The 21,316-nt window shown below is 35.3% G+C and overlaps 1 protein-coding gene across 4 annotated transcripts in view; it reads left to right on the forward strand.

The window, feature by feature from the left end:
- The window catches only part of dclk1b (doublecortin-like kinase 1b), a 45,954-nt gene extending 24,915 nt beyond the window's left edge, over window positions 1–21,039 (forward strand). The window contains exons 3-14 of one of the 4 annotated variants that reach the window (XM_058745374.1): window positions 585–642; window positions 10,041–10,135; window positions 12,005–12,092; window positions 12,180–12,349; window positions 12,448–12,567; window positions 13,741–13,887; window positions 14,703–14,836; window positions 15,051–15,128; window positions 15,405–15,501; window positions 15,586–15,666; window positions 15,763–15,876; window positions 19,497–21,039. In XM_058745374.1, the coding sequence (XP_058601357.1) occupies window positions 585–642; window positions 10,041–10,135; window positions 12,005–12,092; window positions 12,180–12,349; window positions 12,448–12,567; window positions 13,741–13,887; window positions 14,703–14,836; window positions 15,051–15,128; window positions 15,405–15,501; window positions 15,586–15,666; window positions 15,763–15,876; window positions 19,497–19,682 (1,368 nt within the window). In that variant the 3' untranslated portion in view covers window positions 19,683–21,039. Of the gene's footprint in view, window positions 1–584; window positions 643–7,498; window positions 8,563–10,040; window positions 10,136–12,004; window positions 12,093–12,179; window positions 12,350–12,447; window positions 12,568–13,740; window positions 13,888–14,702; window positions 14,837–15,050; window positions 15,129–15,404; window positions 15,502–15,585; window positions 15,667–15,762; window positions 15,877–19,496 lie in introns of those variants that run through there. The other 3 variants (XM_058745375.1, XM_058745376.1, XM_058745373.1) reach the window with 3 other exon arrangements.
- The last annotated feature ends 277 nt before the right edge of the window (window positions 21,040–21,316 follow it).

Here is a 21,316-nt window from a genome sequence, read left to right on the forward strand (position 1 = left end):
CTACTCTATTCTACTCTTATTATTATACATTCTGTTCTCCTGTTCTATGCTATTCTTATTATGATCCATTTTATGTTCTACTCTGTTGTTTTCTTCTATGTTCTCCTCTATTCTATTCTATTCTATTCTATTCTATTCTATTCTATTCTATTCTATTCTATTCTATTCTATTCATGGTTTCCTCTTATAGGAGAATGGTGTTTAGCTAGTTTATCAGGCAACTGGCTAGATGGAATTGCACTCGAACCACAGTATTTTAAAACCTAACTGGCCTGCATCTTAGACCACATTAAACCGCTTTTTTTCAGCAGGGTTCTGAATGCTTCACTGTTTATGACACATTGGCACAATTTTGCAGCGTTACTCTACAAATGCGATGTTCTGACAGCAGTGTAGTCACAGTGTTTTTGTGACAAACCGTACATGCAGTTCTTGGCTCATTTGTCCACTAGTGAGTGTTGTCTGTTTAAACAGAGGCCTCTCAAACCAGATTGTTTGTAGCTATTTCTAAATGAACAAAAACTGCACAAAATGTTATCCTGAACATCCGATTGATCTAGGTTTCATTATTTTTCCTGGAATAGATCATGAATCATCACTTCCTGATGTTGATGTTCCAGGCAAACACCAGGCTTTCATCCGGTCAGGCTTTCATCTCTCAGTAAGCTGTAGAGAGACATATCAAAAACAACAACATAAACAGGACAATTATTGTGCTTCAGCTTGGGCCTGTTCTTCAAATTTTGTATTCCGGCCAGGTACAAAATGAGTACTCGGAACCGTCTCGCTGCGTGTGCTGTTTTGTAATGAGCCGGTACTGAGTATCAACCTCAAATGGTTGACACAGTGTGGAAACGACACAGGTGGGCATAAACTGGGTGATTGGGCCAAATTGTTTACGAGGGATATTGATAATGTTGTTTTGGGAGAACAGACTTGTTTGGCTACCAGATAGGCGAGAGTGTGAATGATATGGAAAGAGGTTCCTGATTACAAATATAATGCTTCCAAACTCTGGCAGAATCTGCCATGCAGTCTGGACAAACAAATCTAGTGTAATTGTTTTTTATTGATCTGAAAGCTCATTCAAACAGCACTAGTGTTATTTTAGGGTCATTGATATATTTATTTATTAGTTTATTTAACAGGGACAATGCAGTATAACATTGCTACAATTTCAAGCAGCCGATGCTCCACATATAGGCTTCTAGCCAAAGGCTAATTTGCAGCCCCAGTCCCTGGTTAGGCTTTTTTAACAACAGCAAAACAATAATCACACAAAAGAAAAACAAGCAAAAGTAAAATAAAAAGAAAAAAGAAATACAAATAAAAACCTGAGACTGTGTACGACCATCAGTGTTCACAAACCTGCTTTTTTTTTAACCACTTTTTCAAATATCTTTGAAAAATGTTCAACTCTGTTTGCATTTTCAGTTCAGTTGGCAGGCTGTTCCAAAGCAATGTACCTTGAACTGAAAATGTAGATTGTGCAAATTTAGTTTTTCTCTTAGGTACTGTACAATTCTGATTAGTTTCACCTCTTGTAATGATCCCCTTACGTTTTGATATTAATTGTCATATAATTTCTGGAGCAAGATTATTTACACATTTAAAAACCATTTTAATAAGAGACAAATGTATAAAATTTTCAAAACTAAGCAAACTATATTTTTGTAAAATATTGCAATGATGCCATCTATTTGGTTTCTTATCCAAAATTTGTAGTGTTTGTTTATATAGAGATCTAACAGGTTTGATAGTCAATTGAGAAACCTGACTCCAGACAGTCACACAATAAGATAAATGCGAAAAGACCATTGCAGGCATGTATAACTTTGCTGCTTTTAGAGATATATAGGGTCTAATCATGTAAAAACAATTCAAATTTGTTCTGATTGTTCTACACAGCCTCTTTACATGTATATCGAATTTCAAATAAGAATCTAAAATAACACCTAAATATTTAAAAGTGTTAACTGTCTCTATTGCCTTTTGATTGATCTTAATTATAAAACCACTCATTTCCTTCCTTCTAATTGAAAAACACATTGAGACCGTTTTTGAACAGTTCAAGGTCAAACAGTTGTTTTGCAGCCAATGTGACACACCAGTCATTTCATTTGTTAATATATCTGCAGCTAAGCGTGGAGTCTGTGCCGAGACATAAATGACTGTGTCATCTGCATATAACTGACATTTAGTTTGCTTGCAACAATTTGGTAAATCATTGACATATAAGGAAAACAACAATGGACCCAAGATTGACCCTTGAGGGAGACCCATCTCATTGTTTCGTAAAGCTGATCTTGAATTATTTATTTTAACACACTGATCTCGAGATTCTAAATATGATCTAAAGCAATTTATTGCCTGCTGAGAGAAGCTAAACAAATTTAATTTATGTAGGAGAATTTCATGATTCACAGTATCAAATGCCTTTTTGAGATCTAAAAACACTGTGTCTACTACATTGCCATTATCTAAAGCTCCCTTAATAAATTCTGTGAGAAAGCAGTTTGCCATTTCTGTCGAATACTTAGGCCTAAAACCAAACTGTTTAGAGTGAAGTAGATCATGTTTTTCTAAATAGTTGATAAGTTGTTCAGCTACCAACTTTTTCAAAGTTTTAGAGATTGCAGAGAGTATAGAAATTGGTCTATAATTCTGATCCTCATCAACTGATCCTGCCTTAAAAATTGGGGTTATAATAGAAGTTTTCCAATTTGAGGGGAATTTACTTTCTCTAATAGATACATTTATCAAATTTATCAAATTTGGCTTTAGCAAACAAGCACTATATTTTTTTACGAACGCGGTATCCATTCCATATATATCCTTAGCCCTTGAATTATTCAATTGATTAATAATTTGAAATATCTTATCTTCATCAACCTCAGATACATAAAAGGATATATATATATATATATATATATATATATATATATATATATATATTATAGTTTTTATTAATATTTTTAATTAAATTATGTTTAGTAAATTATGTTTGCCTTGGCAACTAGCTAAAATAAAATTTTAAGTTTTTTTATAAGATTTTCTTTATAGATCTGACATCCAAGAGATATTTCAATTAGAAATGCTTTGGCTGGTAATAAATTTGCTGGTGTCTTTGTTCAGATTTTTCCAAAATATTAGAGTCAAGGATAATAGTGGACTAAGCAAAAGTAATGAAATATGGATATTGCTTAATTTGCTGGATAGTGGCTCCCACACTATGAACATCAGGGACTGAAGTTTGATGTAAGCTGATATTAGTCATTTCCCTCTGGGTTTCAGGTCAGCACAATATCTTAATCATAAGTGAATGGGATTAAATGTATTATTTATATTGCTTTATATTTTTAACTATATTATATATTAATATAATATATTTAATAATTACTATAATTATAGTTTTTCATGTAAGTAGCCTACATATTTTAATCAGTTTCACATAGCATGTGATGTAGTTTAAAATTTAGCTTTTCTTTTTAAATGACTTACAGGTGCATCTCAATAAATTAGAATGTCGTGGACAAGTTCATTTATTTCAGTAATTCAACTCAAATTGTGAAACTTGTGTATTAAATAAATTCAATGCACACGGACTGAAGTAGTTTAAGTCTTTGGTTCTTTTAATTGTGATGATTTTAGCTCACATTTAACAAAAACCCACCAATTCACTATCTCTAGGAGCTCTAAAAGAAATCATATTAGTGGCCATATCTCTGAATCATAGCGTAATCAGACCTTCAAACAGCTTTATTTGTATTCAAACAGTGCTTGAGATACTTCAGAAATCCACTCAAAACACCACGTCATCCGCATGGCTGCACTTACGCCGTTCAGGAGCACCTTCACAGTGTTTTGGTTCTTTTAATTGTGATGATTTTGGCTCACATTTAACAAAAACCCACCAATTCACCAATTAAACTACTTCAGTCTGTGTGCATTGAACTTATTTAATACACGAGTTTCACAATTTGAGTTGAATTACTGAAATAAATGAACTTTTCTACGACATTCTAATTTATTGAGATGCACCTGTAGTTGAGGTCAGTGTCTGTCCTGAGTCTGTTTTTGTCTCCAGACATGTGTCTTGAAGTTGAACCCCAAGAACATTGCAGACAGTACATTGGGTGCTTGTGTGGTTTGGTCGTTGTGTAATTTAGCTGTCTGCAAGATCTGTTGACAACATTTACTATTCATGTGGAGATTGCAGTATAAATTAATTATACAGTATATATAATTATACCACCCAAACCACTAGCCATTTATTTAGTAGTTTAATTAAGGCTGTCAGTTTATTATTATTATTTTTTTTTGTTTATATTTTATTTAACATGCTTTTATTGTGGCTTAGTTAAAACCAACCTTAAATGATATTTACCACCCATTTTACTTATTTCTGAGTGAAATATTTATCTGTATCATTATATACAACATATTTATATAATTAATATCATGTAAGAAGTAGGGGTGGGTGATGTGCCCAAAATCTTATATAACGATATGAGTCATTTTATTTCATGGTAATGATATATATCATAATATATTTATATTTGCTTTAAATAAGGTTAAGGTTTTTATAATATCACACTGGTTGACTGGTTGTCACCAGTGTCAATATCCCCAAAAAACTAATACTAGCCTAAATTTAAAAAATAAATAAATAAATAAATAAAACAACAACTCAAGCTCACTGAAGACAAGTAAACAGTCAGTGATTAAATAATAAGAAACTGATTACAAGCAATAGGAGAAAAACCTACAGTAGAACAAATAAATAAGAAATACAATGTATAAAGTAATCAAATGTATAAAACCACTGCATATTCACTGTGTAAATTAAATATATATTTCTTCTAATGAAAGTTTAATTAACATGAATGACAGACAGCAGCATTAGACTCCTGTCGCTTTAAGAACTGCCCAGATCCAGTATACTTTCTCAGCTGTTTGCTTTCACTGAAAGGGGTCATCGGATGCCCATTTTCCACAAGTTGATATGATTCTTTAGGGTCTTAATGAAAAGTCTATAACATACTTTGGTTAAAATTTCTCAATGGTTGTGTAAAAAACACCTTCTTTACCCTGTCAAAATCAGCTCTGTTTTCATTAAGCCATTTTAGTCCATGTTGCTTTAAATGCTAATGTGCTCTGCTGACCCCGCCCCTCTCTTCCGTGGGGTGATGAGCAGACCTTAAACTTCAGCCGTGAAACTGGCTAACTAGCACATTATTAGGAAAGGCGATTTGCAGAGATTCATAAAAAACCCTTATACTCACTTCTTCTGTAGATGATGCTGGATCACGAATGATTCGCACGAACATAGACGCATTTAGGCAGATCGGGGATCAGCACATTCCGTTCAAAATGATAGTAACGTTAATCCTCTGCATCTTCAGCGGCTCAGATGTCAGGAGTAAATGACGACTGCTTTATTCATTATTACATACAACAACAAAACGCCTCGATCACTTCGGAGATCGGGATCGGAGACATCTTGTCTTCCCCTGCACTGGAGTCGACACAATGGCGGAGAGCTCACAACTCACTAAGGGCGGGTCTAAGGTAAGACGGCCCTGTCAATCAACTATCGTGAGAGCGGCCTGTACAGAACTACGTCATTCTGACAGGAATCTCAGAACAGCCTGATTTGAGAAAGGGATTTTAAAATACACTTTTATCATTATAGGATGGATGTTTACACACGCTTCCAGCACACATTTATGTTCAAACAACTTGTAAAGTGAATTTTGCATCCGATGACCCCTTTAAGACCTAAATTACTGTATTTACAAGGATACTTGCAAAAACAGGCATCTTGACATACAAGTGTGTATTTAACTGTTCAATGCTTATAAAGCGGCCAAAATCTCTACCGGTTTGTGTCTATTTTGTATATTACCCACCTCTAATCAGAAAACACATCAAAGATACAGTGGGGCAAAAAAGTATTTAGTCAGCCAGCAATTGTGCAAGTTCTCCCACTTAAAAAGATGAGAGAGGCCTGTAATTTTCATCATAGGTATACCTCAACTATGAGAGACAAAATGAGAAAAAAAAATCCAGAAAATCACATTGTAGGATTTTTAAAGAATTTATTTGCAAATTATGGTGGAAAATAAGTATTTGGTCAATAACAAAATTTCATTTCAATACTTTGTTATATACCCTTTGTTGGCAATGACAGAGGTCAAACGTTTTCTGTAAGTCTTCACAAGGTTTTCACACACTGTTGCTGGTATTTTGGCCCATTCCTCCATGCAGATCTCCTCTAGAGCAGTAATGTTTTGGGGCTGTCGCTGGGCAACACGAACGGATTTTCGATGTGGTTGAGATCTGGAGACTGGCTAGGCCACTCCAGGACCTTGAAATGCTTCTTATGAAGCCACTCCTTCGTTGCCCGGGCGGTGTGTTTGGGATCATTGTCATGCTGAAAGACCCAGCCACGTTTCATCTTCAATGCCCTTGCTGATGGAAGGAGGTTTTCACTCAAAATCTCACGATACATGTCCCCATTCATTCTTTCGTTTACACGGATCAGTCGTCCTGATCCCTTTGCAGAAAAACAGCCCCAAAGCATGATGTTTCCACCCCCATGCTTCACAGTAGGTATGGTGTTCTTTGGATGCAACTCAGCATTCTTTCTCCTCCAAACACGACAAGTTGAGTTTTTACCAAAAAGTTCTATTTTGGTTTCATCTGACCATATGATCATCCAAATGCTCTCTAGCAAACTTCAGACGGGCCCGGACATGTACTGGCTTAAGCAGGGGGACACGTCTGGCACTGCAGGATTTGAGTCCCTGGCGGCGCAGTGTGTTACTGATGGTAGCCTTTGTTACTTTGGTCCCAGCTCTCTGCAGGTCATTCACTAGGTCCCCCCGTGTGGTTCTGGGATTTTTGGTCACAGTTCTTGTGATCATTTTGACCCCACGGGGTGAGATCTTGCGTGGAGCCCCAGATCGAGGGAGATTATCAGTGGTCTTGTATGTCTTCCATTTTCTAATAATTGCTCCCACAGTTGATTTCTTCACACCAAGCTGCTTACCTATCGCAGATTCAGTCTTCCCAGCCTGGTGCAGGTCTACAGTTTTGTTTCTGGTGTCCTTTGACAGCTCTTTGGTCTTGGCCATGGTGGAGTTTGGAGTTGGACTGTTTGAGGTTGTGGACAGGTGTCTTTTACACTGATAACGAGTTCAAACAGATGCCATTAATACAGGTAACGAGTGGAGGACAGAGGAGCCTCTTAAAGAAGAAGTTACAGGTCTGTGAGAGCCAGAAATCTTGCTTGTTTGTAGGTGACCAAATACTTATTTTACCGAGGAATTTACCAATTAATTCTTTAAAAATCCTACAATGTGATTTTCTGGATTTCTTTTTCTCATTTTGTCTCTCATAGTTGAGGTATACCTATGATGAAAATTACAGGCCTCTCTCATCTTTTTAAGTGGGAGAACTTGCACAATTGCTGGCTGACTAAATACTTTTTTGCCCCACTGTATATTATGGCTTTTCACTGTAAATTATAAGTTGGCTTGTTCTTTTGAGTTGTACATTTAACAGTTGGCATTTGCTAAAATTACATGAACATTTCCGTTAGTTACAGTTTTTCACTGTATAGATTAAGGAAACTTACTGTTTAACTAATTAACAAGGTTTAACTGTAGCATTTTTACATTCCTTTACATGACCATTTTTATAATGTATAATCTCTCTAATCCTCAACATCCATCCCTCAGAAACTATATGTGATTATATGAAATGAGATCCAGTTTGAAAGTGAAGTTCTCACTGCTGTTCCCTGTCACTATGAGCTCTGACTAATGTTTTCCCCAAGTTTGTCGTTCGGTGATCACACACATGAATGACGGCTGATCTGATAGTCCTTCAAGTCTGTTTTCCATCCCCAAAATAACACGATGATGCATTCTCACTCTCTCCACATGCTGAATTATGTCAGGCTGTGATAGTGTACACAGATGGCCAGGGGAGCACGATATTCAGATCACAGTGACACACAAACAGAGTAACATTGATATCTGAGACTGAGATGGATTTATATGTTACTTAATGTGCTTTGAGGAGCTCTAAAAGAAATCATATTAGTGGCCATATCTCTGAATCATAGCGTAATCAGACCTTCAAACAGCTTTATTTGTATTCAAACAGTGCTTGAGATACTTCAGAAATCCACTCAAAACACCACGTCATCCGCATGGCTGCACTTACGCCGTTCAGGAGCACCTTCACAGTGTTTTGCCATGAGGTCTTTTTGGAGATCTTTATAGTCACCCACACAGACAATGCTGCAACTACAATATGGCATGTTTATGAGCTGAACTCCTCCCTCTGTGGCTGTTTATGACGTAAGGTGTGCGCAGAAGGCTGCCTATAATCAGCCAGCAGACATACATCCTTTCCTCCTCTCCCACTCTCATTCATACTCTCGCTGCCTAACAGTCACTATGAGCGCAGGAGGAATCGCAGTTTGCTCTGGCAGCCTGCTGCTCTCTTTAGCAGGTAGGACAAATGGGTTTGTGCAGCAAGTTCATAAAGGTGAGATATTTTGAATTGTATTTGTTTTTCTTGCTTGAGAAATTAGTTATTTTTTAGTTTGGTATTGTATGTAAATGAAGGGTTAATATTTACGTTTTGCAGATTTTCTATGGCTGTGATACTTGTTTTCATCATATTTCTAAGCATTATGTGCATTCTTCTATTATTGAAGCATCTGTTTGGAGTGAAAGTGTGGTCAGTGCATGATATAATAATGCTTAATATTTCACATATAATTTTTCTTTTTTTTAAATATTGAGCTTCCTTGTGTAAGTTATTGAACATAGTCTGATGTAGCCAGTACTTATCTGTACTTATACTGTGTATATACCGTCATATTGACAGCTTGTGTTTAATAATATTATATTATTGTATATTTAATTATTAATTTATTATATTTCAATTATTTATTATTTACTAAGTATATATTTTATCTTTTAGGTATATAATTTTCAGGGCAGAAATATATATATATATATATATAAAACATATATATGCATAAAATAAACATAAATGCAACCAAGCAGTGATCCTAAAAATAACTTTTATTTTCTTCCAGCAAATTGATTTTGAGGTGAAATATGTAATTCTTGATCAAATGTATGAGATTTACCACCCTGTCTTGATTAATATTCCAACATTAACTGAATATGAATTCTGTTCTTTTATATATTTAATTATATCTTTTAGGTATGTAATTTTCAGGGCAGAAAAATGACACACACACACACACACACACACACACACATGATTATACTTATTTTTTGCATTATCTTCATGACAATTAAGTAATTGCAACAAAGGAATTATCATTAAAACCTTCATTTTCTTCAATTTGCAGTGGGAAAAAAATCTATAATATATATTTCTTTATTTATTTATAAAGCATATTTTAAAACAACCAAAAGGTTGACCAAAGTGCTGTACAGGAAATTGAAACAAAACAGCAATCAAAGTATAAACAATATACAAAAATAGTTTTTAACCCATCATACATTTTTCAAATAAATAAGATTTAAGCATAGATTTAAAAGCGTATAGAGAAGGTGCTGTTCGGATAGCTACAGGGAGATTGTTCCAAAGAGTTGGCCCGGCAACAGCAAAAGCTCGATCACCACGATGTTTCAGTCTGGACCTGGGAACGGATAGCATTTTTAAATGTTCCGACCTTAGTGATCTCACTGGTTTGTGTGAAAGCAACAACTCTGTGAGATAAGCCGGTGCAATACATATTACATTATATAATTTTTTCTTTTTTAAAGTCTTAGAATTTGAACTTTTTTTCATTGTTTTCGTGACAGTTAAGCAAATGCAACCAAGCAGTGATCCTAAAAATAACTTTCATTTTCTTCATGCAAATTGATTTTTGGGGTGAAATAGGCTATGTCATTCTTGATCAAAGGTATGAGATTTACCAGCCTGCTTTGATTCATATTCCAACATTAACTGAATATGAATTCTGTTTTTCTGTATTTCAGCTAACGGAACAGCAGGTAGTCAGCTGTCGACCCCACGGTCAGGAAAATCTCCCAGTCCATCTCCCACCAGTCCAGCCAGTCTGAGGAGACGAAGGGTGAGACCTGTCACTCCAAAGACCTTTCACAACATCTGCATTTGCTTTAATGCACTAAAACGCCTTTAAAGTGGAAGCAACTTATCTACATTTACAGTGTCTTTCTCTGCATCAAGCAAAACCATCAAATGCTTTTATTTTTCTTATTGACCCTAATTGTATTTCAGGTGCTTTAATTTGCCAGTATAGTGCTGAATCACACTGAATTGCTGTTAAACACATCCGTTTAAATAATGCCACATTCACCCAAAATGTATCCTAGCAACAACAGACAAGCTTCTTGACCTGGCTGTATGCCTGCTTCATTTCCTCTCTCTCTATGATAGACCTAAATCATATGATTTGTCAACATTATTTCTGCTTTGCTAACTTATGGTATTAAATTAGATGTATTTGCTTGTGTTCTGTAGCTCAAACAAGTGAAATTACACTTTTAACATTCTATTAAAATTCCATTTAGCTGCATATGCTCAAAAAGCTAGTTGATTCTCACAACAGTGGGCTCATCCTGATTTATTTTTATTTTTTTTAATTACTGGCGTAATGGCTGCTAAAAATGCAGCTTTGCCATCAGAAATATTGCAAATTATATTTTTTTGTGTATTCACATAGAAAATAGTTATTTTTAATTGTAATAATATGTCACATTAGTTTTGCTGTATTTGATCAATGATTACCAAATCTTACCAACCCCAAACGTTCGAACAATAGTGTCTATCTATACACATGCCAAAGATGACTTGAAATAGCTTTAAATATAATTACCTGCTGAAAATGAAAAATTCTATTACAGATAATTCTCTGAGATGTAGATTTACAGTAGTGCTTGAAGACAAACATTGTTTCAACTGAACAGCCTTTTGAATTAATATTCGGTCCAGCTAATATAGTCTGACTGAAAATGTATTCATTCTTGGTCGATGGCGTCTTAAAATAAATATGTCATGGTGTCAGTGGATTAAACATCGCTGAATTTCAACTCGCCTGCCCCGTTCCAGACGTGAATATTCTTAGCACACCCAAGCTGTTCCCATAGAAACTGACCTTTATTTCCCTCTGCAATACCTCTGCTCGGTTTCAAGGGATAGTCCATCCAAAAATGAAATTCTGTCATCATTTACTCACCCTCAAACCTGCCAAAAAAAAGAAATGAAAAACGGTTGTTTTGTTTTGACTTCCGTTGTATGGACAGAAAATACAATTAAAATCAATGGGAACCAAAACTGTTTAGTTACCAATATTCTTCAGATTCTCATTTCATGGTCATCAGAAAAAAGAAATGTATACATGTTTGGGACGACAAGAGAGTGAGGAAATTATGACAGAATTTTCATTTTTGGATGTACTGTCCCTTTAAGATATTGGTCTATTTAATACAGAATATCAACATTTTTATGTTTGTTTGTTTTTGTTTTTTTTACATATTTTTATTGCAAAAAAAAGACATGGAAGATTTTTATATATATTTTAATTCCCCACCCCCCAAAGCATCCAAAAATTCAATCATACAGGTAAAGAAGTTATTATATTAAGCTAAGTCAGGCATATCCACATATTTTCAAATACAAAAGCGCAAAATATATACACATACCAATCAGTACAGTGAGATGTATTTATTACCTGTGCCAATATTGGTTATTTTCCAGAAACTGTATAAACAGATCCAAAATTTTATGGTAGTCCTTTAGTTTTCCCTTTATACTGTAGGTTATTCTTTCCAATACCATATAATGTGCCAGATCTTTCAACAACATTTATGATTTATATAATAACTTGTTTAACAATATTTAAAAAGACAGTGACAAAATGAGTTAGTCTTCTCACTAACCCAAAGAAAGTTGTAAAATGGCCCTTCAATTTCCCTGACAGGGCTCTCAGCACAGTGGCTCCTCCCTCTCTCTGGCCTCCACCAAGGTGTGCAGCTCCATGGACGATGGCGATGGGCCGGGCAGTGAAGGTGAAGAACCCTGTCAGACTATGATGGAAGTTTATCATTGTTTTATCAACTTCATCTGAATGTTACATCCCAAATCTTTTCTTCTAGCTGAGCTGATGGAGGATTGTCCTCAGGTTCCTGCTTCCATAGCCGAGAGGTACAGGGTGGGACGAATGATTGGTGATGGGAACTTTGCTGTGGTTCGAGAGTGTGTGGAGAGATCCACAGGCCGAGAGTACGCGCTGAAGATCATTAACAAGAGCAAATGCAGAGGGAAGGTAAGATGATTTCTAAAAACAATCCTATTCAATGCACTTTTTTGATATCACACAAAGTAATGATGGAAGATCATCTGTGTTACATTTGTGGCTCACAGGAACACATGATCCAGAATGAGGTGTCTATTCTTCGGAAAGTGAAGCATCCTAATATTGTTCTGCTGATTGAAGAAATGGACACATATAGTGAACTCTACCTGGTCATGGAGCTGGTCAAGGTGAAACATCTAACATTCAGCTCAATACGCTCTTTAAAGGAACACTCCACTTTTTTTGGAAATAGGCTCATTCTCCAACTCCCCCAGAGTTAATAAGTTGAGTTTTACCGTTTTGGAATCCATTCAGCCGATCTCTGGATCTGGCGATAGCACTTTTAGCATAGCTTAGCATAGATCATTGAATCCGATTAGACCAGTAGCATCGCATTCAAAAATGACCAAAGAGTTTCGATATTTGTCCTATTTAAAACTTGACTCTTCTGTAGTTATATCGTGTACTAAGACCGGCGGAAAATGAAAAGTTGCGATTTTCTAGGCTGATATGATTAGGAACTATACTCTCATTCCGGCGTAATAATCAAGGAACTTTGCTGCCGTACCATGGCCGCAGCAGGCGCAGTGATATTATGCAGCGCCTGAAAGTAGTCCTCAGCTATATTATAACTAGTTACCTAGCTGGGGACTACTTTCAGGCGCTGCGTAATATCACTGCGCCTGCTATCTATGCTAAGCTATGCTAAAAGTGCTATCGCCAGATCCAGAGATCGGCTGAATGGATTCAAAAACGGTAAAACTCAACTTATTAACTCTGGGGGAGTTGGAGAATGAGCCTATTTCCAAAAAAAGTGGAGTGTTCCTTTAAATTGGACTTTATTTGTTAAATTAATTATTTTATTCAGCAAAGATGCATTAAATTGATCAAAAGTGACAGTAAAGACAATTGTGTTTGTGTAATGTTACAAAATATTTCTATTTCGCATAAATTTCAAACTTTGAAAATTCAATTTTCTATTTATCAAACAATCCTGGGAAAAGACTGATCATTGTTTTCACAAAAACATTACCTATTATTAATCAGAAATGTTTCTTCAGCAGGAAATAAGCAAATTAGAAAGATTTCTGAAGGATCATGTGACACTGAAGACTGGAGTAATGGATGCTGAAAATGTATTATTTTGAATTGCAATAATATTTCATAATTTTACTGTCTTTACTGTATTTTTGATCAATTAAATGCAGCCTTGGTGAGCATAAGATACTTCTTTTGAAAACATTAACAAATCTTACAAAGCTCATGCTGTAGATACTGTAGAAACTGACTACTTTTCAGTAATGTTTTTTTGTTCAGATATTGTCCCTGAATATGTGGTGAAATTGTGTGTGCATGAACAGGGTGGCGACCTCTTTGATGCCATCACATCCTCCAACAAATACACAGAGCGGGACGCCAGCGGGATGCTGTTTAACCTGGCCAGCGCTATCAAATATCTGCACAGCCTTAACATTGTTCACCGTGACATCAAGCCTGAGAATCTTCTGGTGGGTGTTTGAATATTAGAGAGAATATTATCTCTATACAGTAAATCACAAATGCAGCTTGGAATGACACTCACATCTGAGAGAGGCAAATGCAATATGTTTTTCTAGAGTGCAGATACCCTAAATAATGCTTCTTTCACAAGCTTTAGAACAAAGTAACTTAACTCAATACTGGGCCTTGTTTACCCAGCTTATAACTTCAGAAACAGCACTGTGGTCAAAGTAGTGTTTCTCTAATAACAGCAAGAACAAAACAGCTCTGACAAAGGTGATTGTGCCTGGTGCACAAATTAATATCCCGTGAGTTATGTAAAGTTGTGGCAGATTAGATGAAAGCATGCTGTAAATTGATTCTGCAAAGATTAGGATTGTTTTTTTTAACCAGTTTTCTGCAGAACTGAGATAAAGCTGAAAGCCAGACACAAACAGTCTGGAATTTTATCTGAGCTTCCCTTTCAAAAACTGCTAAAATATTTAATTTTATTCGTTTTAATTATATTTAGTTTTAATTATAATGAATGTGTGTGTGTGTGTGTGTGTGTGTATACGCATATTATTTAGTTTAGTTTTAAATTATATTTAATAAATAAATAATAAAATTATAATTAAAATTAAGTTTTAAATATAATTTCAAACTAAACTAAATAATGTGTGTTTATAGTGTATATACACACACACATTATTTAGTTTGAAATTATATTTAATACTTAATTTTAATTATAATTTTATTTACAAAAAAAAGAAAAATATTTGTTTCCTCAAACTGAATATCAAACACTTGGATGCAGATTGATGTGTATTTATGTGTGTTTAAGGTCTATGAGCACCAGGATGGAAGCAAATCCCTGAAACTGGGGGATTTTGGCTTGGCAACAGTTGTGGACGGACCACTTTACACTATATGTGGCACCCCAACCTATGTAGCTCCAGAGATCGTCGCAGAGACGGGGTATATAAATCATGTATTCATTAGCATGGCAATGTTATTATAACAGAGCATGAAAACCAAGGCTTTTTAAAGATCTGAGGCTGTATTCACAAACAATTTTAAGGCTGAGAGTTACCTCTAATGCAGAAATTTATGAGGTGATGAGATACAATTCTTTGTGAATATGGCCCCTGGTCTGGAATATAACTTAAAAGTTTTTCTCTTCATGTTTAAGGTATGGATTGAAAGTTGATATCTGGGCGGCCGGGGTCATAACATACATATTGCTTTGCGGCTTCCCGCCTTTCCGTGGGTAAGTACAACATAAGCATGTAACGGTTATTTTGTTCAATTTATAGTTCGATTTATACAACTTCATAGCTCATATTATATGCAGATTAAATGCAGTTAAATTTGACTCCCTCTAGTGGCCTTGTTCTGTAATTCAGTTTTGACCTGCACATCTGCAGAGGATATAGATTTATATATAGATAGATATAGATATAGAATTGTGCCTTCACTCCTTATTACAATAGAACAATAAATATTCGTGAATATTCAAATTCGTTTCGCATACCTGTTCTTTTAGGAGCACAGATGACCAGGAGGCTCTTTTTGACCAGATTCTGATGGGACAGCTGGATTTCCCTCTTCCATACTGGGACAATGTATCTGACACTGCAAAGGTCAGTATACCAAAACAAGGTTTCAGAGTTCTGGAAAGAAAAATAAACCTCATTCTCTTTCTTTTTTACTTCCTTTCTCTACAGGCACTCATTACCTGCATGCTACAGGTGGAGGTCGACCAGAGATACACAGCTCTACAGGTGTTAGACCATCCCTGGGTCAATGTAAGACTTTATCTGTCTGTTTTAAAGTGTATGTGCTATTCTCAGACTCTTCGTAGGAAACTGATATGTGGAGGTACTGTTTCTGCTCTTTCTCAGGATGACAGGATGTGTGAGAATCAGCACCAGCTGTCTGTGGCCGGCAAGATTAAGAAACATTTCAACATGGGCCCCAAACCCAACAACACTACTGCAGGAGTCACTGTCATAGCAGTAAGAGTCGCCTATTTAGCTCTTAGGTTTAAATGTGTATGTATATTTTGGTAACACTTTATTTTAAGGTGTCCTTGTTACACCTTACATGTGTTTACTATTCCAATAACAGTTAATTATGCATAATTACATGCAAATAACCCTAAGACAAAACTTAATCCTAACCCTAACCATATAGTAAGTACTTGTAGTTAATTAATATTACTCAGTACTTAAATGTATAATTAGACTGTAACAAAGACACCGTAAAATAAAGTGTAACTATATTTTTGACAATATTACCGAAATGCCGATTGACTGGATTGTGTTTTTCTCATGTTCAGTAGTTTGGATATGAAAAATTGGCATTCAATTCACATTGTTTTGAGTTTGAATAGCCCTCAGGTCTTTTGGAACAAACCCTTAAGAAGGTCTGCAGTACACTGCAGTTGAATCTGCTATAATAAAATCTACTTAAAGGGTTAGTTCACCCAAAAATGAAAATTCTGTCATTAATTACTCACCCTGATATCGTGCCGAACCCGTAAGACCTCTGTTCATCTTCGGAACACAAATTAAGATATTTTTGATGGAATCTGAGAGCTCTCAGACCCTCCATAGACAGCAAGGGTTTGTACACGATCAAGGTCCAGAAACGGTAAAATAATCCATGTGACATCAGAGGTTCAACCGTAATTTTACGAAGCTACGAGAATACTTTTTGTGCGCAAAAAAAATGACTTTATTCAAATTTGTCTCCTCCGCGTCACCCTAGTGCCATTTTGGAGAATATCCGCTGGACGCAAACTGCGTACGCTCTTCTGTGTTAGCCGCATACCGGATGCGCTGTTTTCGTTCAAATTACAGCGTAAATATACATATAGAAGACATATCCGTGCATACGCAGTTTGCATACGCAGTTTGCGTCCAGCGGATCAAGGTCCAGTTTCTGGACCTTGATCGTGTACGGACCCTTGCTGTCTATGAAGGGTCTAAGAGCTCTCAGATTACATCAAAAATATCTTAATTTGTGTTTCAAAGATGAATGGAGGTCTCACGGGTTTGAAACGACACTTGGGTGAGTAATTAATTACAGAATTTTCATTTTTGGGTGAACTAACCCTTTAAATATAGTTATAGGTGTTAAAATATTCTGGAGTGTGTCCTCTTATCTCATAGCTCTTCGCTGACTCATCCATCAGCTCTTCTTCTCTCATTCCTCTTCTCTCCTGGCTGTGACATCTCTTCCTCTGATTCTGTGCTCTGCTTATATAATGACTGTCAGCACTGTTGTCAGGGACTGAATCAAATTAGACACTCAAGATTCCTATATTTTTATATTTTCATACATGCTTTCTTTATGTAGGGCAGTTACATAACATTACACACACCAGTTTTACATCCGCATGTAAACAAAATATTGTCTTTCAAAACATTCCCACTTTGTTTGTTTTTTTGTTTTTTGTTTAGTTCTTGCTTGTTAGTTATATATATATATATATATATATATATATATATATATATATAGTATACTATCTTTCAAAAGTTTGTGGGGTCAATAAGATTTTCTAAATGTTTTTGAAAGAGGTCTCTTTATGCTCACCAAAGCTGCATTTATTTGATCAAAAATACAGTAAAAACAGTAATATTGTGAAATATTATTACAATTTAATTAACTTTATTCAATTTTAATATATTTTAGAATGCAATTTATTCCTGTAATGCGAAGCTGAATTGAATTTTCAGCATCCGTAATTTCAGTCTTCAGTGTCACATGATTTTTTCAATAATCATTCTAATATGCTGATTTGCTCAAAACATTACTTCTTATTATCAATGTTTTTAAAACAGTTGTGCTGCTTAATATTTTTGTGGAAAACGTTTTTTTTTTTTTTTAATGAATGTGTCTTACTGACCCCATTTATGTTTTGCTTTATTTGCACATTGCTTTGCATGTTTACTGTTTCATTAGCTTCATACATAGTTGTTTTTATTTCCCAAACTGAGTGTCTCTATACAGTATGTAGAAATGCTGAAACATCATAAGCGCTTTACTGTTCTTGTTTTGTAGCACTGTCTCTAAATATAACACCATTATTGAACAGCACCTCGTGGCTCAAAGCTTGTGCTGTTTTACACGGTGAAAGTAAACATCTGATCTGTTGAGTTGCACTCATTTCTCTCTGCTCAGCCGGACGAGGGGTTTACCATCAAGCGTTCAGGGTCTTTGGACTGCTACCCGCACCCAGGGATGTATTGGATAAGGTATGCCCACAGAGCGGCAGTGTTTCCATGGCAGCGTGCTGGCAGTCTCCATAGTCCCTTTCCTTTCACACTCTGTGCCTCGTGCTATACAGTGGGGTGATGCGTTGCTTTTTGCCATTAATGCTTTTAAGTTCATACTTTTTGCTTTGCTGAATTCTGTTTGTCAGTGCTTCACTTTTCTCTTTCTTTGCTCTGTGTTATTGTTTAGTGCCGTTTATCTTTGCCTTCTGAGAAGCTTGGACACTTGAAGTGTACACTTACTTCCCAGCATGCATGACACTGCTGGTTATGAGTTACACACTGGCTTGAATGTGCGGTTCTGTGCTGGATTTACCGCAGGGTGCAGTGAAAGTGTTTGGTGTGCACATACCTGTATATGTGCTGAAATTGATCATGAAAACTGAAATCATTATTGATTAGTTAGGTCTGGACTCTTTCATTGTGTGCAAAAACATAAAATGGTAAAAAAATATATTTTGTGTAAATTGTTCATAAAAACATTTTCTGTAATTGCTGCATTGTTAAATTAAATCTGAAAGATTTTATGGACAATTTACAAAAAGTGAACATTTTACATTTTACATTATTGGATTCTACAAACAATAAAATTTGAGGGCTTGGAGTAATTTTTTTAAATAAATACTTCTATTTAGGAAGGAGCAAAGATGCATTAAAATGGTCAAAAGAGACAGTGAAGACTTATTTCAAATAACTGTTTTCAGCAATGAATTCAAAATAATTCTTCAATAATTTCTGATCATGTGACAGAAAACAGGAATAAAATGTAATTTGTGATGCAAAACTGAATTCAGATAGAAAACAGTTCATTTTAAATTTTAATATTTTCAAAATGTTTTTACTGCACTTTTGATTAAATAATTGTAGCCTTGTTGAGCATAAAAAAAACTTTTTTGAAAATCAAACAAAAAAACATTACTCGTCCCAAACTTTTATGTGTATATTTCATGTGTTTTGTGTGTTTTGTGTGTGTGTATATATATATATATATACACACAAATATATATATATATATATATATATGAATTGTTTTAATATAATTTAACAAACATTTAACATAATTTAAAAAGCTGGATATAATATTAGCCTTTTTATAAATCAGATTTGAGATTTTCAGTTCACTATGCTTGGTGCACTGCTTCTAAATAGTTCACTATAACCACCGTTTTTTTTTTTAACACTTTTTTTAACACTTTAACCACAGTTCAGTCTTAATTAAAAAAACACAAGTTTTGATTTAGTTGTCTTGGAAAGTCACTGTTTAATTGTAATCCACATGCAAATGAAAATCTGTTAGCCTGCACCCATCCGATCTCTCTGCCCGTTGATTCACTGTCCCATGCTCTCGTGTTCCCCAGACCACCCCTCTTGATAAGGAGAGGCAGGTTTTCAGACGAAGACGCCACCAGGATGTGAAAGCGGCTGCTCCCCGCAGCACCCAGAGCACCTTCCCCTCCAGCGCCGCCGCCGAGTTCACCTCAGAGTCAGAGGACATTTCCCCCAGCTCGGCCGAGACGGTCCGCTCTCCCACATCACCGTTTTAAGCCCAAACCCGGTCTTGGCAGGAACCAATGGGAAATTATTTAGAAATAAAGGTAAACTGACTTGTGAATAGCTAATGATAACAATTTTTGAATAGGACCGTTTGTTACGTGGAGCAGATGTGATTAACTAGGACTGCATGGGCTGGTTTTATGAGGGGCGTAAAAATAATCTCACACTCTTAGCAGTTTTTCATCCAAATGAGAAGCCCTTGTCATTGTCTAAGAGTTTTCTCTTCACCATAACTACATTTGGTGCTATATGAGGTAAACCGCCTCTCTTTTGCACCCTCTAGTGTTGGATAGAAAGTAATGCAGCCAAACCTCCCACTCTGTTTCAAGTCATCACACTCAATAAACCTGCGATGTCTTAGCATTTTTTTTTTTTCCAGTGAAAAAATCTTTTACGTGTGTTTTTACCTTTTGTATGAACTTTATATATTTTAAATATTTTAGGTTTGTACATTTATTTCAAACTGATAACTTCTATTTACATATTTCAGCCTTTTCTTTGAGAAACATGTTTTCTGTTTGTTGGTTAGACATTAGAATGTTCTTTCTAAAACGTGGAAAATGCCTGAATAGTTGAAGCTCTTTTTGATGTATGTGGCTGTAGAAAAGCTTGTTTGAATTTAATGCAATCCAAGTGATTGATGGGTGCTGATTTAACATGTATGCTGCTGCTATGATCTCTTCTCTGTAAGTTCAGTTCTGTCAGTACCACTTGTCATGAAGATAAATAGATCGTACAGCTACTTCCCAGAATTTGAATTCCTTCTCAGAATGTTAATTTTACGTTAACAAGAGAACCGAATGTACGATTATTGTAAAAAGTAGCGGAACGGAAAACAAAGACGCACTAAATGTCCACTACTGATTTTAAAGAGTAGCCTACATTTGGACTAAAATTGTGCATATTTGTCTTTTTAAGTGGAATGTAATATTTTAGTCAGATTTTTTATTTTTTTTGCATTAAGCAGTGTAATGTCTAAACAATAAGTCAATTTTGATTTGAATGTATGTTGTTTTTGTCACATGATGGCCAAATATGACACGACAGAATGATGCCCGTTTCCACCATAGATATGGACTAAAAAAATAATAATAATAAAGGTAATTGTGACTTTTCATCTCACAATTCTGACTTTTTTTTCTTAAAATTCTGAGGACATTAAAGTCAAAATTGCAAGATATATACTCAGAATTGTGTGGGGGGTAGTTAGTTTTGTAAACGCAAAACGCAAAAAATAAACGCAGAATTGAGAGATGTAAACTCGGAAATGTGAAAAAAAAAACAGAATTGTGAGATAAGCTTGGAATTGCACAATTCTTTTTTTTTCTCTCAGAATTGCAAATTTGAGGAATCAAAAAACCATTGAATTGTGAGATAACAGGTTGCAATTACCTTCTGTTGTTGTTATTTATTTTTATTCAGTCACGGAAATGGGCTTCCATAGCATTTATGGGCTCAAAACAAGAAAAATTGTAGACAAATGTTCACTTTTTACCTTAAGATTGTAAGAGATTGTAGTACATTATACCTTTTTTTTTTTTTTTTTAAGTAGTTTATTCGTAATTGTTCAAATCCACAGAAATTCCAACATGAGGACCCACTTTATATTAAGTGTCCGTAATAC

The sequence above is a fragment of the Onychostoma macrolepis genome, chromosome 15 (assembly GCF_012432095.1).
Source record: "Onychostoma macrolepis isolate SWU-2019 chromosome 15, ASM1243209v1, whole genome shotgun sequence".
NCBI classification, from domain to species: Eukaryota; Metazoa; Chordata; class Actinopteri; order Cypriniformes; family Cyprinidae; genus Onychostoma; species Onychostoma macrolepis.